General features: G+C 49.9%; 7 protein-coding genes across 7 annotated transcripts; 3 read left to right on the forward strand and 4 right to left on the reverse strand.

The window, feature by feature from the left end:
• Nucleotides 1-4,222: 4,222 nt before the first annotated feature.
• On the reverse strand, nt 4,223-6,992 carry CDEST_15537 (Putative PD-(D/E)XK nuclease). Its single transcript, XM_062931692.1, has 4 exons — nt 6,330-6,992; nt 5,971-6,254; nt 5,530-5,920; nt 4,223-5,449 (listed from the first exon to the last, which is right to left on the reverse strand). The coding sequence occupies exons 1-4, from the start codon at nt 6,867-6,869 to the stop codon at nt 5,297-5,299; spliced, it is 1,368 nt and encodes a 455-aa protein (XP_062787743.1). The 5' UTR covers nt 6,870-6,992; the 3' UTR covers nt 4,223-5,296.
• Nucleotides 6,993-10,997: 4,005 nt separating this feature from the next.
• On the forward strand, nt 10,998-11,468 carry CDEST_15538 (Putative cytochrome P450; the record flags this gene model as incomplete). The annotated part of the gene is made up of 1 exon (XM_062931693.1): nt 10,998-11,468. The coding sequence occupies one exon, from the start codon at nt 10,998-11,000 to the stop codon at nt 11,466-11,468; it is 471 nt and encodes a 156-aa protein (XP_062787744.1).
• A 482-nt stretch (nt 11,469-11,950) lies between these two features.
• Nucleotides 11,951-13,154, reverse strand: CDEST_15539 (Putative mycotoxin biosynthesis protein UstYa). The gene is made up of 2 exons (XM_062931694.1): nt 12,768-13,154; nt 11,951-12,721 (listed from the first exon to the last, which is right to left on the reverse strand). Exons 1-2 carry the CDS (start codon nt 13,075-13,077, stop codon nt 12,066-12,068), a joined length of 966 nt encoding a protein of 321 aa, XP_062787745.1. The 5' UTR covers nt 13,078-13,154; the 3' UTR covers nt 11,951-12,065.
• Nucleotides 13,155-13,880: 726 nt separating this feature from the next.
• Nucleotides 13,881-15,868, forward strand: CDEST_15540 (Putative cytochrome P450; the record flags this gene model as incomplete). The annotated part of the gene is made up of 6 exons (XM_062931695.1): nt 13,881-14,107; nt 14,177-14,248; nt 14,297-14,342; nt 14,454-14,837; nt 14,898-15,454; nt 15,515-15,868. Exons 1-6 carry the CDS (start codon nt 14,051-14,053, stop codon nt 15,866-15,868), a joined length of 1,470 nt encoding a protein of 489 aa, XP_062787746.1. The 5' UTR covers nt 13,881-14,050.
• A 591-nt stretch (nt 15,869-16,459) lies between these two features.
• Nucleotides 16,460-18,725, reverse strand: CDEST_15541 (Putative polyprenyl synthetase, isoprenoid synthase domain superfamily; the record flags this gene model as incomplete). The annotated part of the gene is made up of 3 exons (XM_062931696.1): nt 16,460-18,026; nt 18,087-18,387; nt 18,437-18,725. 3 exons carry the CDS (start codon nt 18,723-18,725, stop codon nt 16,460-16,462), a joined length of 2,157 nt encoding a protein of 718 aa, XP_062787747.1.
• Nucleotides 18,726-20,242: 1,517 nt separating this feature from the next.
• On the forward strand, nt 20,243-20,836 carry CDEST_15542 (Putative NADP-dependent oxidoreductase domain-containing protein; the record flags this gene model as incomplete). Its single annotated transcript, XM_062931697.1, has 1 exon — nt 20,243-20,836. The coding sequence occupies one exon, from the start codon at nt 20,243-20,245 to the stop codon at nt 20,834-20,836; it is 594 nt and encodes a 197-aa protein (XP_062787748.1).
• A 2,006-nt stretch (nt 20,837-22,842) lies between these two features.
• CDEST_15543 (uncharacterized protein) lies at nt 22,843-23,034 on the reverse strand (the record flags this gene model as incomplete). The annotated part of the gene is made up of 2 exons (XM_062931698.1): nt 22,843-22,848; nt 22,903-23,034. 2 exons carry the CDS (start codon nt 23,032-23,034, stop codon nt 22,843-22,845), a joined length of 138 nt encoding a protein of 45 aa, XP_062787749.1.
• Between the last annotated feature and the right edge of the window lie 2,076 nt (nt 23,035-25,110).

The following is a 25,110-nucleotide window of genomic DNA, read 5'->3' on the forward strand; positions in this document are numbered from 1 at the left end:
TTGCCCTGCCGCGATGGAAGCGGCGTTGCCACCTTCCAAGGCCATATCCATGCCACACATGAGTCCGAAGCGGATGTAGTCGAAACAATGAAGAATGTGCGAAGGAAAAAGGTCTTTCTGCTCCTGGCCGTAGAAATACGCCACCCAAGACCGTAGTATGGCATGCAGACAGTGTAGTTGATGCAGCGCAGCCGCCAAAGCAACGCCAACAACGCAAAGTCCAACTAAGTCAAGCAAATGAAGCTATTCAGACCACCCAAATAAGTAAGCCAACCCCCCCGATTTGGATTGATTGATTTGACTTCTGACTAAGGTGCTTTGACCAATGAGCGTGCTGGATTTCAGTCTCCCTCTGTCATATACCTCACCCTCCATACTTCACCCACCAGCCCCTTCATCCCTTTACTGATCGGTAATTTCTTTCCTTAACCTTCGCTGACGATATAAGGCGTTCGTTTTTCCCATTTGAATGGCTGTATTTCTATTATTAGCTTTATCCAACCTTACCTTCCCAGCTCCTACTTGATCCCCTTGTGGTCACTACCTGTTGCTGTTACCACCTCTGCCATACATACAAGGTAATGTTTTTTTCTGTCTATCGTACAGTCTACTGATAAGGCTATTCGTAGATGTCAGAACCTCTCACTGCGACTGCCCTTACCAGATTAGGACAGCCACCAACTAGGGTCTCAGCCCAAGTTGCTACCAGTCGCGCCGCCACCCTCCCTTCGAATCCCTCCATCTCCGACCTTCAACCTATCCTATGGGGGAATCGGCGATTCGTCATTGAGGAGCAGCTGGCCCGTAAGGGTGGAAGAGGCCGTACAACTTGGGTACGGGCTTATGGAGTCTTCCTTGTCGAACTCAGTCGCAACAACGAAGCTGGGCCAGCCTACTACTGTTGCCAACGATGTGACGAAAAGGGGCGGCCCGAATTCTTCTCCGCAGTCGCCACCAGCTCTGCTCAAGAGCATCTACGTCGGTAAGTCTTTATTGTCGTGAAGCTATTCGCAACTTACTAATCTCATAAAGGGTCCATCATATTAGCCCTTGTGACCCCATTGATGGGCACAGGGATGACCCCTCTTCCGACGAGACAGCCACACCACCCCCCTCGCAACGTCCCCGCCTCACCACTTCGAGTATCCCTCGATCGAAGGTCGCTATTATTAGGGATCTCGCCCTTGCTACGATTGTTGGTCAAGACCTTCCTTTCAACCACTTCGACGATACCTTCCTCCAGCGCCTCCTTCGCTTCCACAACGTCGATCTATTCGCTCAGGTGCCATGGGGTAAAACCTCAATGGCTGACCACCTTGAGACTATATGGAGTCGAGGCAGAGCAACAGTCAAGGCTGAACTCCGCGAAGCCTCTACAAGGATTCATCTCTCTTTCGACCTATGGACATCGCCGAATATTTATGCTTTTATGGCTGTCACTTCTCACTTCCTTGACTCGAAGGGGAAGCACCAATCGCGCCTCCTCGCCTTCACTCAGCAACAAGGAAACCACTCTGGTGTCAACCTTGCGACCACCCTCGAAGATACTGTGAGGGATTGGGGCTTAGTCAGCCGTATGGGAGTAGTGATCTGCGACAACGCTACGAATAACGACACTTGCTTGGCCTCCTTCTACCCACGGATAAACCCCAGGATGACTTCACGTGACTGCAAAGCACATCGAATGCGTTGTTACGGTCACATCCTCAATCTTGTGGCCAAGTCCCTCCTCTTCGGCAGCGACTTCGAGACCTTTGAGGCTGAGTCGGAATTCTACCAGACAGTCCATCGCGATGAGGAAGATCTCAAACTTTGGAGGAAGACCGGGCCTGTGGGCAAGCTTCGGAACATCGTGAGATTCATCCGCGCCTCTCCACAACGGTCAGAACGCTTCAAGAAGGTCGCAAAGGAGGTTGATGGTGGTTCTGATTACTGTCTCTTCAACAGAAGCTCGTCAGAGCTACAGTTAATCCTCAACAATGATACCAGGTGGAATTCGACCTACTTAATGATCGAGAGGGCAGTCGAGAAGAGGCATGAGATCCGGGCTTACCTTTCAGGTCTCAACGACGACGAGGAATCCCTCCAAATTCCTATCTCTGATCACTTGACGGATGAGGATTGGCTTGTTCTCGTTGAGGTCAAGAGCCTCCTGGAGCCCCTCTTTTTCCAGACAAAACGAACGGAGGGATGGGGCAAGGGAGACGGTCATGGACGCCTTTGGGAGGTGATTACTGGCATGGAGTATATCCTTGAACACCTCGAGGAGTGGAAGAATTACTACAATCACGAGATTGCTCCTATTGTTGTACAGGAGGATGAGGAAGATGAGGAGGAGGAGGATCGGCAACTCCCTACTCGCAACAGTCGTAGTCTGAGGTCTTCAGCTCGGCGATCCTTCAACGAGAGCTCTCTTCCGGATCACGTGGAGGTTGACTGGGCCCGGCGAAGGGCTGAAGCCACTTCGCAGTTCCGTCGTCTTCGGAAGGGGTGCCAGGTGAATCTTCGGACCTCTATTGAGCTGGCTTGGCAGAAGCTGAACAAGTATTACTCAGCTCTTGCTGAGTCACCCCTCTTTGCTGCTTCAATTATTCTCCATCCCTACTTTGGCTTCAATTACCTCAAGGAAGTATGGGGTAGAGATGGCCAAGAGGCATGGGTACGGAGTGCGGAAAAGGGGCTGGAGCGCTTCTTCAATAAGTGGTATAAGGATGACGATGTGTCAGTCGTATCACTAGCGTCTTCGTCAGCCTCCTCATTGGCCCCATCTTCCCAAGAAGACAGCCACTTCAGACAGTGGCTGAGAAGTCGTCGTAGTCAGGAAGCAAGGGCGACGTCTGACGAGCTTCACTCGTACCTCAGGCAAGCCCCAGAGGAGACAGATGACCCTGCGCGATGGTGGCTAGACCGTCAGGCTCAGTACCCTCGGTTGAGTAAATTAGCCCTTGACGTCTTTGCGATCCCAGCCATGGCGTCAGACTGTGAGCGAGCCTTCAGTGCAGCGAAACTAACGCTGACGTCGCAGAGACTCTCGATGAAGGCAGAGAGTATAGAGCGACTGCAGCTGACGAAGAACTGGCTGAAGAGAGGGGTTCTACCAATGTCAGGGATCGATGGATTTGTAGTTCATCCGTGACATCTCTAGAGACCTGTGCTTAGCTTCAGTTGTTTCCTAATCAGGCAATACAAGCAGTCACGTGCCTTTAATTTGATGGATTTATCAACAGGGCCAAATAAGCAAGGATCTAGCGGCGATGAGGCAAATTAACAAATATGAGGGCCGATTTGCTTTATTTGCTTTGGCGGCTGCGCTGCTCCCACCCATATGCAACTTTCGGCTTCACTAGATAATTCGGATACGCTGAATACGTCTGTTGTATCCGTATCGTCGCTAGGCGGCCTTTGCGCCCGCTGGATATCCCATATACTTGCGAAGGTCCGGTTAGGGGACATAGGGACCTTTTTCCTCCTTCGGTGACGCTGTTCATCCAGCAGGGATTTCAGTGTTTTATTTTCCCCCTCTAGAATAACGTGGTTGATAAGCGAGTCGATCAGACAAGCGAGTCGATCACCTGACCGCGACCACATCACAAATCCAGGCACATGTTAACGCCAACTATAATAAATCAATTAAAACTACTCGGAATCCTCTTCCCCAGACATTTCGTCGTTAACTGACAAGTTCGCGCATTATGTCCTGCGTTGCCGCAGACGCCACATCGCCGTTGACCTGTTTCGGTCCTCGGTTTGCGACCACTACTCCGACGCGTTTCCTCTTGAACCTGTGCTGTTGCCTCCTTCTGCGATTCAATATCCTCTGCCTCAGCTACAGTAAGGCTTCCTCCTTGCCTAAGACGTGTTTTCTTGGCTCTCCGACGTCGGCTAAGTAGGTTGTTCTCCTCGCGAAGGATCTTGTTCTCGGATCTTAATAGGGCAATCTGATGCATAATACCTTGCGTTCCTTTATGGAACTGGTCAACAGCATTGTTAATATGTGTTGGGGAGCTATTTTGATGATTAGAGACCTTGGTTTTGATAAGAGTTGACTGAGAAGTTGCCTCGATTGGGTTGTTTGGTGTCCTGGAAACCCAAGGTAGTGGTGATGTAGGCTGTGATCCTGGGGGTGTTGGAGTGTGTAACTTGACGTCCAGCTTAGACAGCACACTTTCTGCACTCAAAGGGACAAGCCCAGACCCTCTGAATCCTCCCCGAATGTTTTTTTCTGTAAGAGATTGCGTAAAGGCCTTATGAAACTGTCGGAACATAAGCTGTCCGGCCGCCGGCCGGATGACTCGTGTGCCCGGAAGGCTACATATCGGCCTCTGACGGCCGTGGCAATAACCTCCCTTTGTATTACACACAATAAGCAATATCATAAGTAGACCAATATAACGAGTCTTCGTTGCTTCACCTCGCCGTATATACGGATACCTGGTATAGTTACCAACAATTACTTTCAAGGGAGGGGCCCATGGCCATAAGGCCGACATTGTCTGCGTACTCGAAGCGAAGCTTCGGGTCTTCTGCTAAGATGTTTGTGATGTAAAACAGGGAAAAAATAGAAAACAGTGGCGCCTCGAGTATGCTCAATGTCTTACAGTTGCCCACATGCAGCTTGCATTGCCCAGGAGGGCTTGACTTCAACGACAACCGCCCGATTCTCATGAGGCGCTTCATACTCCGTGAATGCGACTACCGCGATCTCGATTATTGACGAAGTCTCCAGCGTATTCAGGGCTACGCCTGTTGGTCTGGGATAAACAAGACTCTAGCGGTTGGTCCTGCAGAGAACTTCATCCGCAGAGAAGCCGTGCTCATCCTGGGATGACAAGGCGGTCCAAGTCGTCTCATAGGGAACCGGTGGGTATCGCAGGACTCATGGCTTAAGGTTGCGTTAGGTCGAGATCGACCTCGTCTTACACCTTTAGGACGTAAGGCCGTTATCACCGAATCCTGAGTTGAGGGTATTATGTGATGTTGTGCAACAGCAGCACGAGGCTAGCCAGACGTTTGCTAGCCACGAAAACACGCTGCGCCATCTCTCGAGCTTGCCAACGTCACGGGCCAGATGGCTAAGCCCTGTGGCACAAAATCAACACCAAACATCCCGAGAGCGTAGAGGTTTTGTTTGGTCGCATTCCAGTGGTGAGATAAACCGGGTTCCGAGTCTCTTTTGCAAGCTCATAGGTCGAACCTTTGCTAGCCGTAGTTTCGAAGATGAAGCCAAACATCTAAATTTAAAAGGCGAAAGTTGACAGTGTCGTTCCACTCGACAATGGACAACAGCGAAAAGGCTTCAGGTCTCGTCTGAAAACCGTAGAACGGCCTGTTTGAACCACGGCCAATACGTTTCCTCGATCCACCGCTTCAGGTATTGCAGCACGCACACGATCTGATACACCCCTGTGGCCTTGGCCGTAGAGCCAATGTGCTGGCTCGTCCATAGCGTCTGCTGGTTGTCAGCTCGAGAGCCAAAAAGTAGATCATCGCTTCAAGATGCCGGTACAGGGAGTAAAAGTCACAACTCACCACCTGATCGCCTCGTTTCGTGCTCGCCACGAACAACCATTCGTGTCCTTGGATGATCATCCCTGGCAGAAACTCCGGTAGCTGCATCTTGGGGTCTGCCCGCCCCACCAGCCGGTCCAACAGGCGCCACTGCGCAGCATGCCATGTGACGAGCTGGGCCTCGGCATTGTTCATTCCTTCGCCGTGAATCTTAGTCTCGATGGAAAGGGCGATTGGCCGGGCCTGAAGAGGGGGGAAGTCGGTGTGGTTGATGGAGACGCTCGCCAGTGCATCTTGGTCACGGACGGACTGGATGGCGATGGCAGACAAGGCGTCGGGGCGGATGCACGCGCAGAAATCGACCTTGCGGCTAATGGCATCGGTGTAGTTGGACATGATGGTCGCAGACGTACTGGGATGGCCATGTTAAAATGATTCAAAGCGATGGCGTGGGAGAATTACCAGGGAGAAAATGCAACAATATCGTCGTTTTTGCACCACAAGCCGGTAAAGGCGAGTTCGAGAATTCGGTTGTGGACAATTTGGTTCCAGCCGGCTTCGTCCATCTGCTCGTCACGGCAGCTGATGCCTCGTTCCATGATATCTAGGACGGCGGCGACAGAGGGGGTGGGGCCGAGCGCGGTGCGTGTACCGTCTCCCGCTGGTGGTTCTTGCTCGTAGAAGAAACCCTCGAAGATATCCTGCTCGTATTCCGGGATCGTGGTTTGGGCGGCTTCAACCGCTTCCTGCACGTTTCGGTCAGCATACCCCATCAAGGGAGAGGGACAGGGAGAGAAAGATGTCGCAAATAAACTCTGTACCTTTTCCGCGAGCCCAATGGTGCCAATCCCCCTATCGTATCGACCAATATCCTTCCACATGCTTTGAAGCGACGCTGGGATGTCTTCCTTGATGGTAAACTGCCGTGCAGAGGCATTCCTCACAGCCCAATTGCGGGCCAGCTTCTTTGGGGAGACGGAAGCACTGCGTCGCGAAGATGTTGTAGGTGGCTGGCTTCCCCATTCGGGCACCATTCTTATTTTTTTGCTCCTGGGAGTCTGATCGTCATCTTGGTTCGAGGAGGAGGCGACACTGATGGAGTCGGGTGTGTCGTGCGATCGTTTGGCTGGCGAGACGGACATGATGGTTGATGCTGGAGGGGTGAGGGGGCAAGGTCGTTTGAATGGAGGTTTTGGTGAATCGGAATCCGGGGCTCGGCGTTTCCTGTGTTCGTGACTGCCCAGGGTGCGACAGGCGAAGGGCGGATCTGGACAAGATGTCGAGAGCGTATCGAGCCAGGTCAGAACGTTCGATCGCGAACGGCTTGAGAAGGTCATCGGATTTGGCTGCCCAGGTCCCATTGATCAGGTCAAATGGCTGCGAACTCGGTGGTTGTCTCTGGGCTGTAGAGAACGCTGAGGGGTCAGCTTGTTAAGGCTGCGGTGCAATAATTGACACTTCAGGTCGGGATAAGCGCTGGTTGCAGGTGAATTGATGTCGTCAGGTTTGTGCTGTGCTGTGCTGTGCTGTGGTTGATGGTCTGTGCGGTTGCGCGGGGCAACATGGCATGCGAGTCATGGACATAACCCAGTCAGAATGGTCTGACTGTACTAAAACAGGCCAGCCTGTCATTTCCACCTGGTCCTAGCTCTGTAAGACTTACTAATATATATTTAAAGCGATCACGTTGAATAACGTAACCTAAGTGTCGGGTCAGTCGTGCATGTGGGTCAGTCGTGCACTTCTCAGGACCTTCACAATAACTACATCAATCAATTACTCACCCACCTCACCCACAACGCCTTGAATTAACTTAAACTAATCGAAATCTAAACCTCCAGATGCTTCTCTTATCATCTCACAAGTGCGTGCATTGTGACCAATGTTTCCGCAGATGCTACAGTGCTTTCCGCGCGGTTGCGCCTTCCTCGCGCGACTACCACCCGCACGCGTTTCCTCCTCTAATTGTGTATTGGCGTCTTTTTGGTCCAAAAGATCTTGTGCCTCGCCGATAGTAAGTGTGCCCCCTTGCCTCAGATTCGTTTTCTTTGCCCTACGACGTTTAGCGAGGCTGATGTTTGCCTCTCGAAGGGTGCGGTTCTCAGCCTTGAGGAGGGCGTTCTCGTGCATTATCGCCATCGCACCTTTCGCAAACTGGTCAACTGCTGATATGATTGGTGTTGGAGAGCTCCCTTGGTGACGGCGGACTCGATTTTTAATAAAATCAGTCGGTGAAGTCGCCTCGGTTGGGTTGTGTGGCGTCTGAGAGGCCCATGGGATGTTCGCGGCTGGAAGGCTCCCGGTCGGTGAAGGTGTTGATAACTTTACATCCAGCTTAGACATGACCTTATCTGGGTCAAGAGGAACTAAACCAGCCCCCTGAAATCCAACCTTAATGTTGTATGGTGTAAAAACCTTTGAAACCGCAGTCTGGAAGGCAATAAAGAACTCGGTCTTCGTAATGTGGTTCACATGTGATCTCATGAACTGTTCGATTTCGCGACCGTACGCCCGCTTCAATGGACCAAAACACCCAACATCAAGTGGCTGGAGCAGATGCGACGAGTGAGGAGGCATAGCGACTGTGATGATGTCCATCTCTTTGCAGAAAGCCTGGAAAACGGCCGAAACGTGGCTCTCGTGCCCATCGATCACCAACATCCGATAAAGGCCCTTTGTGCGTGCAGCAGTGTGTTTACCGAAATGGTGAGTCCAGTCCAGGCCAGTTACGTTATGGGTCCATCCATTTGTAGTAGGTTTAATCACCCAGTCGCGTGGTAAAGTGTTGTCAGTGTACCAATTCGCAAGGTGGGTTTTACCCTTCACTACTATGAACGGCGGAACGCACCAGCCGTCTGCACACACGCCCTGGATCACAGTAACCCATTCTCGGTTTTCAGGCTGGACTTTCTTTCGTTTACCCCTGCGATCAGCGCGCGTAACAACCATCGAGGGCGCGATCTGGCCCATCATAAAGCCGGTCTCGTCGAAGTTGTACAGATCCTCGTCGAGGATACCGTACTTTGTCTTCATGTTATGGAAAAGCGTAAACCAAGCTGCAACCGTCTCAGGATCTTCGCAGAGGGCCCTCTGGTAGTCGTATACGCGAGAAAAACGCGTCTTTATTTCTGGTTGTCGTGCGACAAAGGTCGAGGCCCAGCGCGTCCCAACGCGTGATGCGTCGCGTGCCGCAAGGATATTATTCGCCATATCTTCCACATCGCTGAGCCGAGACGCAAACCCTCGTGAATCCAGATCGATGACGTATTTGATGACCGCATCCTCTTCCAACTTCGTCAACCGAGCGCTGGCGGAGCGGGTATCCTGTCGGGCGCGTTTTCCTTTCATTCTATCAAGGAAGGTTGATAGAGGAACATCAAAGATCTTCGCAGCGCGTCGGCGAGACAATTTAGGATCCGTTCGGATGGCCTGAACAGCCAGATTAATTTGAGACTCTCTCGAAGGGTTTGCCATGTTTATTGATAGAGATATGTTGAGTTGAAGTTCGGATAGTGGAAATTAGTGCAAAGTGCACGACTGACCCACATGCACGACTGACCCGACACTTACGTTAGTTTAAATTGATTTCGTACGATGCAGCTTAGTTGACTTAACGTCAACAACCCCTTATTCGTCCACCCCCCTTATTCGTCACCCCGCACGACGCGTAATCCTATGATCATGATTTCTACCCCCTCATTTCAAACTATTATAACAATTGCAATTATTACTCAAACAACATCAATCTTTCACTACAGACTACTCTTATCATTATGAGTCAATATACCGAAAATCAGATCCAACAGGCCCTTATTGCTGTTACTGATGGCAAGTCTGTCAGGAGGGCTGCAATTGAATGGGGGATTCCTCGATCAACACTGGAGTATCGCATGCGAGGCTGCCAAACCAGATCTATAGGCAATAACTATCGCCAGCGATTATCGACTGATCAAGAGCATCATCTAAGTGAATGGGTGCGAATCCAGCATGCCCTACGCCTTCCACCAACCCATCGCCAGCTGAAGGACTTTGCAGAAAGGATCCTTCAGATCAGTGGCGATAGCCAGCCTATTGGAAAGAACTGGATCCAGGCCTTTATCAAAAGGAACCCATCTATCAAGGTTAAAAGAAGCCGATCTATCGATTCCAACCGTGTTAATGGAGCAACTGCTGATATCATCAGACCATGGTTTCAGCATCTCGCCATACCAGAAGTCAGGGCTATAAAGCCACGTAATCGATATAATATCGACGAGACTGGAATCCTTGAGGGCAAGGGATCTAACGGCCTAGTCCTTGGATGTGCTGAAGTGAAGGCAGTCCAGCGGAAACAGCCTGGATCGCGAGCCTGGACCTCTATGATCGAGTGTATCTCTGCTGATGGGCATGCTCTGCCGCCCCTTGTTATATTCAAGGGTAAATCAGTCCAACAGCAGTGGTTTCCTCTTGATCTTGGCCCTTATACCACCTGGACCTTCACAGCAACTGAGAATGGCTGGACAACAGACGAGACAGCAGTCACGTGGCTGAAGGAGGTGTTTATTCCATTGACAGGGGCAGGGGGCAAGGCGGAGGCAAGGCTGATGATCCTGGATGGCCACAGCAGCCACGTTTCAACAGACTTCATGTGGCTATGCTATCAAAACAACATCTACCTACTTTTTCTGCCACCTCACACCTCACACGTCCTCCAGCCTCTTGATCAGTCAGTCTTTGGGCCTCTGAAGGCTGCCTATAGGAAGCAACTAGGGTACTTGGACCTCTGGAACGATTCAACTGTTGTGGGCAAGAGAAACTTCCTTGGCTGCTATGGAAAGGCACGTCTGGCAGCTCTGACAGGGCAGAATATCACTAGTGGGTGGAAGCGGACAGGGTTATGGCCTGTCTCTGCCAGTTATCCCCTTAGGAATCCTTTGGTGCCTGACAACAGCCCTTCAGCACTAAATCAGCAGCCTCAGAGTAGGTCTGCTGATGACTGGGACTCTCATACGACTATAGTCACGTGGAATACACCAAGGAAGCCAGCTGAGCTCAAGGATCACCTGGACTTATACAGCAAGTTGGATAACAGCAGCAATAGCAACAACAGCACCCAACGGCTGTTATTCAGAAAGGTCCAAAAGGCCTTTTATGATAAGGATTATCAGCTGGGAGCTGCCCAGCTGAAGATCAGCATGATGGAGTCCCAGATGGACAGCATAAGGAAGAGGAAACGTAAGGCAGTTAAGATAGACCCCAACACTAAGTTTGCAAGGATCAAAGACATCCACAGGGCTCAAATTGAGGCTGGCGAAGTCAGCGATGGTCTAGATGAAACCGGCGGTAGTAGAAGCCCTAGTGGAAGTGTTGGCAGCTGTATTGTAGTAGCTGATAATTAGTTGTGTTAATTTCAGCGATTAATAGTTATGTTGTGATGCTTATGATGCGGGGTGACGAATAAGGGGGGTGGACGAATAAGGGGTTGTTGACGTTACCCTTCAGCTGCTGACATGGATGCAATATCTTTGGGCCAGCTCCCAATGCTGAATGGTTGCATACAAGAGGCACTTCGCCTGTTCCCTCCTGCAAACGGCAAAGGCACCAATAGGACATCACCAGGTGTCAACATCGACGGCGTTTATATCCCGCGAGGCATCAATGTCTCTGCGGATATGTATACCATTCAGAGATCTCCATTGTACTGGACCCGTCCAAATGCATTTTGTCCGGAACGTTGGTTCAACAATGGCCCTGGAACAGAGTTTGCCAACGACATCCGCTCTTCACATTGTCCTTTTCTCCTCGGCCCACGAATGTGCATTGGGCGAGCTGTAGCCCTACAGTCTATGAGGATGGTACTTGCGAAAATTATCCACTCGTTCGAACTGCAAGCTGCCGAGATGTATAACTGGGAGACTGATGTTTCCAGCTCATATCTTTGGACAGGATACAGGTGCATGGCTCGAGTTACACATCGCTAGACTATGCCTTGAGGAGGAGAAAAAGAGACGGTCAGTATAACAAAGAATAGTATGGGGTTCTGGAATTACTTGTTTCTAGTGTTTGATTCTAGTTTCCAATTGGGATGGGGGATGTAAATTGGCCGTACATCGAAACTGTTTGGTGGTGGTTTTGGTGAATGCTTACATGTCAAAGATAGTTTCTTTTTTAAACAGATAAAATTTTAGTGCCTTCTCTGATAGAAAATACAACAATGGTAGTAGTGGTAGTCTTGAGTAAGTTTTGTATGGTGGTTGAGACCACAAAGAGCATGACCGTCAGTTGGGTTACTCTGAAATGGCCGGGTAAATTTTGACAGATGATAGAACTGCTTATTGCTGTGAGATGAATCAAGCTGACATTTGAAGATGTTAAGACTACAGAACGAAAGCAAAAGAGTGTGCGGCACCCCAAATTGCGTTATATTGATTGATCTCAAGACGAATGTAATAGCAAAATCTCCGATCGAACAATCTGTGTATTTCTACCCTCCCAAACATGTAAAGGAAGCTCTTCTACCTGTCTTATACCGAAAAAGCTCATGCCCTTTATTCCTTTCTTTTGGTCTGCTACAGACTTTACTGCCCAGGATCGTAGTCAGGATGTGTTCTCTGGTAGTTCCTGATGATGTTCATAACACCATCAGGAGCTGGCACGGACTTCACGCCATGAGGCTTTCGAACATCCGTTTCGGTCATGTCTTTAACTGCCTTTTCGTTGTGTTCCTCCATCACAGTCTCAAAGTCCCAGCACTGGCGCCAGATGTTTGTGTCAGCGATCGGACGATTAAACTCTTCCATCCAACGAAAGAGGTATACACCGGGATCCCCCGAGCACGTCAAATGCTCAAATAGGATCATAATACAATGCGCTGTATGATAGGCATGGAATGGGTTGTCGTCAGTACCGTTCGGGTAGTAATGGTCGTGATAAACTGCCTTCCGAATGTAGTCCAGACAGTGAATATTGTGGTAGACGGCCGACTTGGCCATGTACGTGGTCTCCCCGTCGATCTTGTGGTTTTCAGGCATCGGAACAACCACAGAAGGATCTTTGCGCATGGCTTTGATGTCCGACTCTTTGACAGGGAAGAGATATTCAGCTGTGACACGCTCCCATGCCTTGTCGACTTCCTCGCTAGGCTCAGCGCGCCAGATCTCGGGCCCTCCCATGCCATACTGAGCATAACTTTTGCGAGGGACAAGTGGGATCTGAATTCGATCCAACAAAGGTGCTTGCTTTCTCAGTTCAAGCTCTGGCATAAGATGATGACCACTTACAGTGCATTGAAATATCCTTAAACCGGGCGTTGAAGCGATGAGAATGGTGCCACGCAAGAAAAAGGCTCCCGACTCCGATTTGAAAAAACAAAAAGCTCACAATGAACATTGGATTCTTCATTGCTGACTTCATGTTGCCAAAAAACCCTAGAGTTCGAGACTCATTCTTGTGACAAGAAAGCTCCTTCATCAAGGGGAGGTCGGATTCATCGCTGGACCGATGACCATGGTTATCGCTCTCTGATTCTGCCATTGGAAGCGAGTGGTACTTTTGGCTCAAGGTATTTAATTTGATGAACTTGAACATCATAGGAGGACTTCTCAAGCAAGAGAGAGAGATAAATCAGGCGTGTAAAGTGATGTTTTAGTGAGCAGCGCTGACAACAGTGCTAACTGTAGAGAGCGGACTAGCACACGATAAAAAGAATACTCCAAGATTTTACAGGTCCAGGTAGCCCATGGCCTCAGTCTCGGCCCACAACCGAGTTCTAGCATGCATGCAACCTCATGTTGTTAGCTTTTCGTTTGATAATTTTACTTAAAGTTTTCAGGGGGTTCGAAATGCAGCTGTCTGTGTTTTCCGAGTCAGATAGGTTGTCGAAGGGATGACGTTATCTCTTTCGCCGGCAGGTAGGTGTCGGGGTTTTTACTCCAGGAAGTTTCAACCCCTCCCGGGGATGAGGCTAGTCTTTCAACCCAACGTCCAAGGGCTAGGGACTGACAATTGGCTTTCTAGCGCGCTAACCTGGTTGAAACTTCATCTGATATACTCGAGGATGCTAAGCAATATCACAGGTCTTGGTGATCCTCGCAAGGGACAAATTGGTGATGTAGAGGTACTCGCTGTATTTGCATGACACGGAGATCTCGTACTTAAGATTGGAATCGCGTGAATCTAATGATGGATATCATGCAACTCAAAAACAAGACATGGGCAACAACGTTGAAGTTTTTAATTTTGCCTTCCATAATTGCCTTTTGTCGACTAATGTGGGATCTAGATCGCCATAAGCATTTGAAAAGGGTAGCAATCGTGAACTCTGGTACCGCGCCTACCTGACGAACGTTTTGGATAAGCACTTCGAAGTTGCTATGCATTTTCCCCAGAAATCTGACGTCTTCACTCGGGCTGATAGTCAAAAAGATATCTCTGGTATTGGTCTTCAGATCACATTAGATCGGTGCGTCCTCCAACATTTCTTTTTGGTCTGGGTAGAAGCTGTCCTGGCCTTAATATTCCATCTGCATCACTAGCCGCCAGTCTCCACAAAGCATTTGGCAAAATGATGCTTTGGACTATCACACTCAGTGCTCGTGTCGCGATCTACCTATTGGCCTTGGTTAGTAGCTGAATCACGAATCTCTTTACACTGCTCTAGTAAAAAAAAAAACAGTCCTGACATCAACAGGGTCTTGCGTACCTCGTTGGATCATCCATTTACAATCTTTACTTTCATCCACTCGCTAGATTTCCGGGTGAGGTTCTCTACCACTGTCATCAGAATGCTTTGAGGACTAATTAACGTCAGGCCCATTTTCTGGCCGCGCCCAGGATCTCTGGGTGTCCCGTAAATGGTAGGTTGTACCAACCCGAAGAAGTTTACGTATTCTCACCAGCCTTAGGATCTCAGGTAATTGGCCTTGGGAAGTAGAGGCACTGCACGCCAAATATGGCGACATAACTAGTGCGTATCGGCCCAAACGAGCTATCTTGCGCTCACCCACAATCGATCAAGGACATTTATGGGCAGCCGAACATCAATCACCCCCAATTTTTCCGCAAATTCATCACTTTCTACAAACAATCGGATACCGGTGGGTCGATAGGCACAGAGGTCGACCCTCATGTTCATCAAGGTATTAGAAAGCGGCTAGCTCCTGGGTTCAGCTCCTCTACCCTTCGCAAACAAGGAGACATCATTGTCCGTCACATTGATTCCCTCCTATACCAAATCTCGAAACAAGGAAACAACCAGCAGGGGATGAACATGAGCCAATGGTTTATGTGGCTTGCTTTTGACGTGATTGCGGATCTCTCTTTCGGCGAGGAGCTTGGTACAATCGAGAAAGGCAAGACACAGCTGGACTAGAGCGCTTTGCATGAACTCAGAGCTGACCGACACTATCTAGGCGAAGGAAACTACTGGATGCACATGCTGGCCAACAGTGGATTCCAGATTGCCCTAGGCTATGTGGTCCGTCGACGATGGAAGGCTTTTCAGGACCTCGTCAGGTACTGCCTGCTCAATGAGAAAAGCAAGAAGATGCGCAACAAGTACCTTGCCAACGCCCGCCAGGCGGCTTCTCAGCGACTTCAGAGGGGTGCAGATGTCACCCGGTTCGATTTTTTCAGTCACCTACTGCGCGAGAAAGCCCCAGAAGCCAACATTGACTTCTTCGCCTCGCAAGGTAGCACATTAGTCGCCGCTGGAACTGAAACAACGTCTACCTTCATGTCCGCGCTTACGTATCATCTGTTGCAACGACCTGACTGCTTGAAGCACCTTCAGGACGAGTTACGCTGCATATTCCGACAGCACAGTGACATTAACGGTGAATCTACAAAGCCATTGAAGTATCTTAACGCAGTTATAGAAGAAGGGATGCGCATCTTCAACCCCGCGGCTTTCGGTTTGCCCAGGGTCAGTCCGGGAGCCAATGTCACAGGAGAATGGATTCCGAAAGGGGTAAGTTTATTGCTATCTTTACCTTCTTTCCCCTATATACCTAGATTTAATAAACGACAGACCGTTATAGCCACGGCAACGCATGTTACTTCCCGTGACGAGAGATGGTTCTGTAAAGCGAAGGAGTTCCATCCAGAGAGATGGCTTCCCGCGGACCATCCGTGCCACAATGCCACATTTGACCAGGATCAAAAAGAGGCTTCGAAGCCGTTCTCCATCGGCCCAAGGTCATGCATTGGCATCCACTTGTCTTACATGGAGGTGCGGATATGCATCGCCAAGTTGGCCTGGAGCTTTGATTGGGAACAAGTCAACGAAAGCGAAGATTTTGTCAGAGATGCGCGCTTGTTGGGTCTTTGGAAGGCTTCTCCATTTCACGTCCGTTATCGCCCGTTCCATGGGTTCGAAGTTTGACACCGCCGAAAAAGTCCAAAGGGCTGTTGGATTGTTACAGCCTTCCATTTGCTCTGCTTTGGAAGTTGAGGTACAGGGCAGTGACGGCGGTATTTGTACAAGTTACTTCGTGAAAGACCAGCTGTTCTGGATGTTGTTTATCAAGCATAACATGAGGTAGGAATCAGAATATCCAGAAAAGATTCGAACGCGAGAGGCTTCCGTCGTTTCAGTGCCTTTGATTAACTCAACCCCCCAACTTGCGAGACACCCCCACATCCGAAACACTATCACCACCACTATCACCACTTATTTCACCACCACCACCACCCACCCATATGCAACTTCCGGCCTCACTGGGTAATTCGGATGCACTGGATTCATCCAGACTATCCATTTATATGGCGCTCTCATGTACTATAAATCGACATACAATGCTTCAAGTTGTTTTTCTCTTTCTTCCTCCCAGTGCAGCAGGCATATGCGGTTGCCCCGCGACCGCCCACCGCAGAACCCGTCTAGTGCCAAGTTGTGTTCTGTTCAGGTAGGAAGTTTCGGAAGACCAAGTACCTCACTGTTCATTCTGTTTCTATAGAACAACTACTTGAAATCTTACTGCAAAGTTACATCCCTAACACTAAGTCTACTGAGGAAAATCCTCATGACCGGGTTCGTCTCTCCGAACCTTTCTTCTAGATCACTGATCTTCTCCTCCATCGCAGCCTCGAGCTCTTGCAATTTCTTCAATGTCAAGGCCATGGCGTCCGAACCTTTTAGAAGCCCCAAAACGTAGCGTTTCGTCTCGTGTGGGAGACGTAGAGGCTCGGCCGAGCCGCCTTTGGCAGCATTCGTTGTCTGTTGTCTGAAAATTCCTATAATCAGGTCCTGATACTCCGGATTCTGCCGCATAACTAAAACCATGGGGTATGACATCTTCCCCTCATCCAGGTCCTCGCAGAATCCCTTCAGGTCTGAGTACTCGCTTGAGTTGAGATTCATGAAGTCATCCCTGATCTGGAAGAACCTGCCGAGAAGGCGGCACAATCCATTCAAGAGCTCCGCAACTTGGTCGCTAGCAACCACGGACCTTGCGTGGAACATCAATCTTGTAAGCAGCCGGAACATGGCGCCGGTCTTGCTATCCACCATCTCGAAGTACTCCTGCTCCGTAGGGATTTGCAGATGAAATTTCCAGTAGAGGTCCCAGCTTTGTCCGACGAACAAGCACTCAAGCTCGCTGAGTAGGGCTTCAAGACATGCTGGGTTTGCTAGTGTTTGGGCTTGCTGAACAGCTTGCACAAACATAAAGTTTGCAGTGTTGATGGACTGAGCCTTTCCGAAGACCATATGAGTTGCTGGTAAGCCTCTACGAAGTGGGGAGTCGTCCTCAATATCGTCTAGAATAAGCGATGAGTTGTGGAGAAGGTCGATAATGCTCTTAATCTGATCGAGTGAGGCGTCGTCGACGAGAAGCCACTGGTCAAGCGCCTCAGCCATTAATTGCCTTAGTCCTTTGGATGGCATCGAGCGTATATACTGGCACGGCGCCCGCAGAGGACTGTCGCTAAGCTTTTGTGGCCTCTCATCACCACCACTGATGGTGGTGAAGCTGAGGATTTCGGAGGGTGTCACTTCAGTGGCGGGAGACGACTTCTGCGACATGGAGCTGGAAGTGGTTGCACCTGGCGACGCGGCGCAATCGTCGTCGATGGTGTCCTCGATTGAGACAGAAAGGTTCCGTCCGATGGGGTCAAGGGGAGAATCTTGATCGCGCCAAGAATGGTGTCGAGGGCAGTTCGCACACCAGGAGTGATTTCCAGCAGTGATGGCACCACAAACCTCAATGTATTTCTTGAGATCCGCGCCAATGTCGGGATTCTGTGCGTAGAAATTGGCCTTAAGCCTTAGGAAATCGGCCTCGAAAGCCAGAATCTGGCCGCGGACCTGCTCTTTGGCTTCGTCCATTGCTAACCCTTGGGTTCTCATAAAGAGATGCACGGCGTTGACAATTCTAGAATCTCTGGCCTGTTGGGCCTGCCGCCACTCTCGGTCCCAACTCCAATAGTCGTTTGTCAGGACGAGAGCCGACTCTGCAGCCGCGAAAAGGGGTCGGATCCTTGTTTTGTCAGAGTCAGGCACGTCCATCGCCATGCCAAATTCCACCATGCTCCAAAAGGCCCTGCCACAATATCAGTTAATACTGGACGATCTGACCAAAATCATCAACATCTTGACTTACTCCATTCCGCCGTTTAGATTTCTGAAACCGAGGTATTCATCAAGGGTGTCAATCTCGTTGACGTCGTGGCGTTCCATGACATCAAGCCATTTGGATCGATAGGTGTTGATCATACGCAAAGCGCGTGGACGATCAATATCCATTGCTTCAAGAAGGCATTTGGAAATGTACTTCTTCATCTTCATTGATCGGTCAAAGGCCTTGGGCCCCTGGTGGGGAGCTACGGCACTGATCTCCATAGCTTCGCTGAGGTTTCTATGCTCCTTGAGAGCCTCCTCATACGTGAGGTCATCACAAAGGTCTACAACACCCGATTAGAGTCATGGAAGGAACATAGCAGAGACACTCACCATCATGGATGTTCCCCATATTGGCGAGATAAGTGATGACACCCAGGCGCTCAGGGAGCGATTCAGGGAAAATGAAGGCACCCCAGTTGCCAACCGGACTCCATGAAGAGCCCGATTTCCGCTCCCATCCGTCACCGATATGTAAGCCCCAGTCTTGAATCGAACGCTTTGTCGCGTCATCGGCCAGGTCGTTCCGCTGGTGAATACGAATGGCAAGACTAGTAAAACAGCCTGTAGAGAGGGCCACTTCACAGTCAATCTCAACCGAATATTTCCAAATGTTGTCCATGATGATTCTGGAATTCGTGCAATCGGATAGGAAGAAATCCGAAAGCTCGGTAAGCCTATTGAAGTACTTTCGTGAGCACCCGTCACAGGGGGCAATGGCTACTACAAGCTTCCCATCTGACACCCAGAACCCACCCATGAGCCATTAGCCATCCAGTCTGAGTATGCATTGAGTAGCAATCACATCAAAACGTAACGATACAGACGCCTGGCCCTAGCTTCGAATTCCTCGCGACCTCGCCACCGACTAGGCCTCTGCTCTACGATACTTTCCCCGGCGCGTAAAGGCAAGAGTAGCTACTTCCTAATGTACTGTGACTATCAGTCCTCGAATCAAAAATGGCCAATGTTTCGGGAGTTTCGTGCGAGTCAAAAGTAAACTTAACCACAAAGAACGTTGCTTGTTGCCAATAACAATGACGAGTCAACCGGTTTGCCGAATTTTGGCAGCACATCCTTGGGTCGATGAGGAGATGGACTAGGATCGACCTACAGGCCAACCCATGGCGGCCCACATCTTCATACCAGGCTGCCAAATCTTCCTAGGCAAGCCGTACCCTCGTGGGTCATGTATACGGTGCGTTGGTTTATGATTGTGTTCCCGTGATAAAGGGTGTCGATGTATAAGCCTGGTGTGGGCGCAGGTACATAGGGTTATCGCACCTTGTCGCCGATGGCTTGTTTGATGACATCCTAGCAGGCAACAGTTTAAGTTCTGGGCTGGTTTATGCAACAAACCCCCATATCACACAGTGTTTTCTTAAGCGTCCCTACCGATATGCGGTTTTTCCGAGAAACAAAAGTTGATGTCAAGCTTTAGGTCGTTCTTAAAGCGGATTGCTTGACTCATGAGTAACACGTGTCTTGTGTTATCCCGTGTCTTCAAAGTTACTAACTAAGAATCCACGTGTTCTCACCTTGTCCAGAGTTTCACTGTTCGCACTAGGGACCGTGAAGCCAGGCTAGCAGATGAAAGTTAGACTCATTTCGTTGGAAGGAAACGGACTTTAACAAAAACTCCACAAGATCTCTCAGGCAAGAGTGCATGAGAGTTATTGTACCAGGAGGCCAAGAAACCGCTGGATCTCTTGCACGTACTCTTACCACCGCAGCTGTTTCTAGGATGGCCCTGTTTCGGCAATGCTGCAACGGGAAACTCAGAAACTGTTTGCTCTTTTCGGTTACTTTTCGTACGAGTGAAGTTCCCTTGCGAAGGTTTTCGGAATTCCACTTCGAAGCCTCTTTATGTCGTCCTGTTTAGTCCGAAAACCTTCCCCTCACGGGAATGAGGAGTCGTTGAGTGAAATTAGCCCCAAGCTCTTGCACTCACCATTAGCTAACACATCTGCTTCGGCCAGAGGGTGAATGCAACCGTCCTGTGAGACTAGCGTATGCCGGACTCTTCACTTGTCCACGAAACCAGAAGTGCAGAGTACCATTCTCACTTCTCCCCAAAGGCATTATCCACTCACTCTTTGGGTGACACATTCGGTCAGAAAGCCAACTTTCACTAAGACCATGACCTACTCCGCTTTGCCTGTTGCCCCTAGCTTAGCAGAGTCGTTGGGATCCACAAAATGCGAATATCGTCAATTGGGTAACTCAGGTCTCCGCATCTCAGTTCCCATTTTCGGGTGCGCGGGCTTCGGAGACCCTTCCGGCATCCGGCCTTGGGTCCTCGACGAAGAAGATGCCGCCTGTCTCCTCAAAGCCGCGTACGACAGGGGCATCAATACATGGGACACGGCCAACACCTACTCCAACGGCGTGTCGGAAACCATCATCGGCAAGACGCTGAAGAGCTATAACATTCCTCGAGAAAAGGTCATCCTGATGACCAAGTGTTTCTGGGCTGTGGGCGAGGACCAGGCCGTTCAGCATGCTTTGATGCCAGTTGAAAAGTCCAAGGACTACCAAAACATGTTTGGACTCTCGAGGGCGGCTATATTCAACGCCGTCGAGGCGTCACTTCGCAGGCTCGACACGCCATACATCGACGTCTTACAAATCCATCGCTTTGACCCTCTTGTGCCCCTTGAAGAGACCTTGCAAGCGCTGGATGACCTCGTCCGGTCAGGTAAAGTGCGATATATTGGAGCAAGCAGTATGTAGGCATGTCAGTTTGCCCGCTTGCAAGTAAGTCAGGCTTGACAATCCACGCTATCCATGCGGAATGGCTGATACGTCATGAGTAAAGCACACGGCCGAGTCACGTGGATGGACCAAATTTATCAGTAACGTCGGGCACCCACTTGTGGGCACCCCCCACATATGGGCACCCCAAAAATGAAGCCATCTCCGTTACCACCATCGACTTCAATTAGTTACTGCCCTCTTCTAGATGCCACTACAATACAGCTTTCAGCTTCACTAGGTAAATCAGACTCGCTGAATTCACCTGTGATATCTTCTTTTTCGCCAGCTTCAATTTGTGCCTGCTGGATGTCCTTAATGTTGGCGAACTTGGTGTTTGGATCCATCTGAACTGCCCTCCTTTTTCTTGCTGCAGTATTAGCAACCTGGGCCTGCAGAAGCTCAAGCTTATGCTGGGCAGTTGCCAATTGATAGGCCTGCTCACTGAAGCCTTTTTTCACCTTCCTGAATAAAAGGCGTTGAGTATGGGCATCATTTTCCAGCTCTGTGAATAGCTTCAGTTGGCCAGCCAGATCCTTCATCCTCCTTGGCGTCGACCATGCCACTGCAGATGATGCAGATGCCCATCTTTCAGCTTCCCTGACTTCCTTGCCTCCAGACTGCCCTTCTCAGGCCTGATCTGCTGGCCCTGGTGTTGATGGGAGCATTAAAGGGCTCATAAGGGGTTTAGCCATAGAGACAGGCCATAGGCCAGTATATTTCCAACCACTTTTGATGTTATCCATCGTCAAGCCTGACATATGAGCCTTCTGATAACAGCCTATGAAGTTTCTCTTGCCTACAATAGTAGAATCATTCCACTGACTGAGGTATCCAAGCTCCTTCCTATAGGCTGCCTTCACAGGGCCAAAGACTGACTGGTCAAGTGGCTGAAGGACATGGGAGGTATGTGGTGGTAGGAATAAGAGATAAACGTTATTAATATAACATGTCCACATAAATTCTGTCGTTGTGTGACTCCCATGGCCATCAACAACCAGCAGTCTAGCCTCCTTGCCCTGGGAGGCAGTCTGAGGGATAGTCTGAGGGATAAAGACCTTCTGCAGCCATTCAACTGCAGTGTCGTCTGTAGTCCATCCATTTTCTGTTGCAGTAAACTGCCATCCTTTATAAGGGCCAAGATCCAGAGGAAACCACTGCTGCTGGACTGTCTTGCCCTTATATACGATGAGGGGATTCAGGGCATGGCCCATGGCAGAAATGCATTCGATAATAGACACCCATGCCCTTGATCCAGGCTGTTTCTTGCGGACAGACTTCGTCTCAGCCATCCCCAGCACCAGCCCATTAGATCCCTGGCCCTCAAGGATACCAGTCTCATCCATGTTGTATCTGTTGGCTGGTTTGATGCCCTTGATCTCTGGTATGGCGAGGAGTTTGAACCAGTCCCTGATGACCTCAGTAGATGCTCCGTTAATACGTCTAGAGTCTATAGGGCGACTTCTCTGGACCTTGATTGATGGGTTTCTTCTTTTGAAGCCTTGGATCCATTGCTTTCCTAGAGGATCTGTATCCCCCATGGTATGAAGGATCCTTTCTGCGAATGCCTTCACCTGCTGATGGGTTGGAGCAAGCCCAAGGGCATGCTGGATTCGCACCCATTCAGCTAGCTTAGCCTCCTGATCAGGGGAAAGCCTCTGAAGGTCAGAAAATGCAGCTGCCCTTGCTTGGGTGCCTTGGAGTCGATGACGAAGTGTTGATCTTGGGATCCCCCATTCAGAGGATGCCTTGTGGATAGACTGGCCATTGGCAACAGCATCTAAGGCCTGGTTGACCTTATACTCAGTGTATTGGCCCATAAGGACTAGAAAAGGGTATATAGAAAAGATGAAGCCATTCGGTTGAAAACTGTGAATGTTGTGATGTGATGAAGTTGGAGAAAACAGGAGGCTGGTGGTGGTGGTGAGGCATTCTTGGGGGGGCCAAATGTGGGTGCTTGACGTTATCAGCTATAGTGTCTTTAGCTACCACTTGAATACAAATTAAATGTCACCTACGCAAGAAGCCTGGCAAACTCCGGGAACCGATGAACAGCAGCTGGGACCAGATCCAGGGATGGGTCCCTTGGAACGGCCGTAGATCTTGGGTTGATCAACAACCGGGACGGCTAAGACCATGGAGGCGAAGAGGGTGGCGAGGACGAGCTTGAGCTGCATTTTGGATAGTCACGGTGGATGTTGTGTTGGAAGTATCGGAACAGTGATGGCTTTGTTATTACCCAACTGCCAAGACAGCTCAACGAAGCGGCTTTTATAGTTTTGACGTCGGTTGTCTCGGAATTATTCATCGGATGTGACACTGTTATTTGTTTCTTCTACAGTTTCCTTGTGCCTAATTGCAAGGTCTCAGTGAAGATCTCACGGACTCCTCGCACCTCCGGCCCACCAACACGAGGAAAGCGAAGTCCACGGTATCACCCCGTGACGCAGTTAATATATTTGAGTTCCAGTTGTTTTCGCTTCTCGTTCGATCAGTCCGTTTTGCTCTTCCGCACAACACAGTACCAAGTTTCTGTGAAACTTTTGTCTTCGACACAAACCGCTCAACCCGAGCCGTGGTTCAAAGTAGGTTGAGGTCTCATCAAGAACTCAATCTTCACAGGATTCGCTGGACAAACCAAGAAGAGATAGTGTCGGAACATTAGCTGTCCGGCCGGCGGCCGGATGACTCGTGTGCCCGGAAGGCTACATATCGGCCTCTGACGGCCATGACAACAACCTCCCTTTGTATTCCACTCACTAAGCAATATCATAAGTAGACCAATATAACGAGTCTTCGTTGCTTCACCTCGCCGTATATACGGATACCTGGTATAGTTACCAACAGTTACTGCTATGTACAAGTCCAGTGATCTCCTTGATCTCTTGAGTGCCTTGGGTAGTCCCATTGTGCAAGAAACGTAAGTATCGACTCCCAGCGGTCCACAAATTTCCATGCCCCCTTATTTGGCTATGGAATCTTTTTAACTCGCCATCTGTAAACGACAGGGATTTCCCTAGGTCAGCTTGACCGACAGCTAGAAAGCAGAGCAGCCCTACAAAAGGCCCGACGATTCTTTGCAACTTGCGGCCAAGCTGGATTTGATTGCGAAGTTTGTTCCGATTATAGTCGTTGTTTTCACGTTTTCTGTGCTCTAGGATCTTGTCCAGCTCAGCAGAGTCTACTCTTTGCCTACCTGACTCCTCCTTGGTCCGGTCAAGAAGCTGAGCCATTTGCATAAGCGCATAGTACTGGCACATTTTTGTGAGACCGACCCCACGCTCGCACTTCTCTACATATCGGCTGATCAGGGACAACGATCGGTATGTACCCTGGCTCGCATGTCGTATTTCTTGAAGTTGCAGCCGGTCAAATGAATGATTACTGGACGTCACTACCTCGACGAAGCCCCTCACTGTTTCCTTGCGTGTGACATCCTTCAGCAAATCGTCCAGTCCGTTTGTTTGGGCAACGGAATTCCTAGGCGTTTTGCGGTAGGGCACTCTTGACCCGAGGGAATGCGCCGGAGTCCTCTTGCATCCACTCTGTTGTCGACCCGACCGCCTCAGGCTATTGTCATCATCCGCGCCTCTATTCGAGTAACATTTCTCGGTAGTACGGAATGGGGAACCCTCTCCAGGCTCATCAGAGGACAAAGGCTGTTCTGTCCTGACAGATGAGAGAGGTACGCCTTGGGTCTGGGGTGGTTGTGCACGCTCCGGGGAAACAACTCCTCGATGGTTCAGAGCGGTGACCTGGCTCTCAACACGGAGGGCTTTCTGAATGTACTCTGCAGCCTGCTGCAATTGCACTTTTGAACGAGGTCCAAGAGCTGCTAGTTGCTGAAGCTTATCGTTGAAGACGGATAGTTGGTGGTGAATCGGGGCCGCTTCTTCCTGATGTCTTTGAATATGCGACGAAATGTCCTTCGACAATGACGGACAGAAAGAGCAACTCGTGTAGCCATGCTCTTCGATCTGATGCGACCGCATTTGGCCTTCGGAAATCACTTGATCACAGTGCCAGCAAGGGTGCACGTCGTGTACATTTTCCTCGTGGCTGGTCCGTAGCCCTATGTCAGGGCAAATCTCATCGCAGAAACGGCAGTGAAGCCACCCGTGCGATTCGATGACATGGTGGTTGAGGTCGTCCTTGGTCCCTGTAAAGTGGCAGTCTGGGCACAATTCTGTCTGGTTGTGAACCATTTGAAAATGCCGAGGTAAGCCTGCCGGGGAGAACGCTTTGTCGCACAG

The sequence above is a fragment of the Colletotrichum destructivum genome, chromosome 12, assembly GCF_034447905.1.
Source record: "Colletotrichum destructivum chromosome 12, complete sequence".
NCBI lineage: Eukaryota > Fungi > Ascomycota > Sordariomycetes > Glomerellales > Glomerellaceae > Colletotrichum > Colletotrichum destructivum.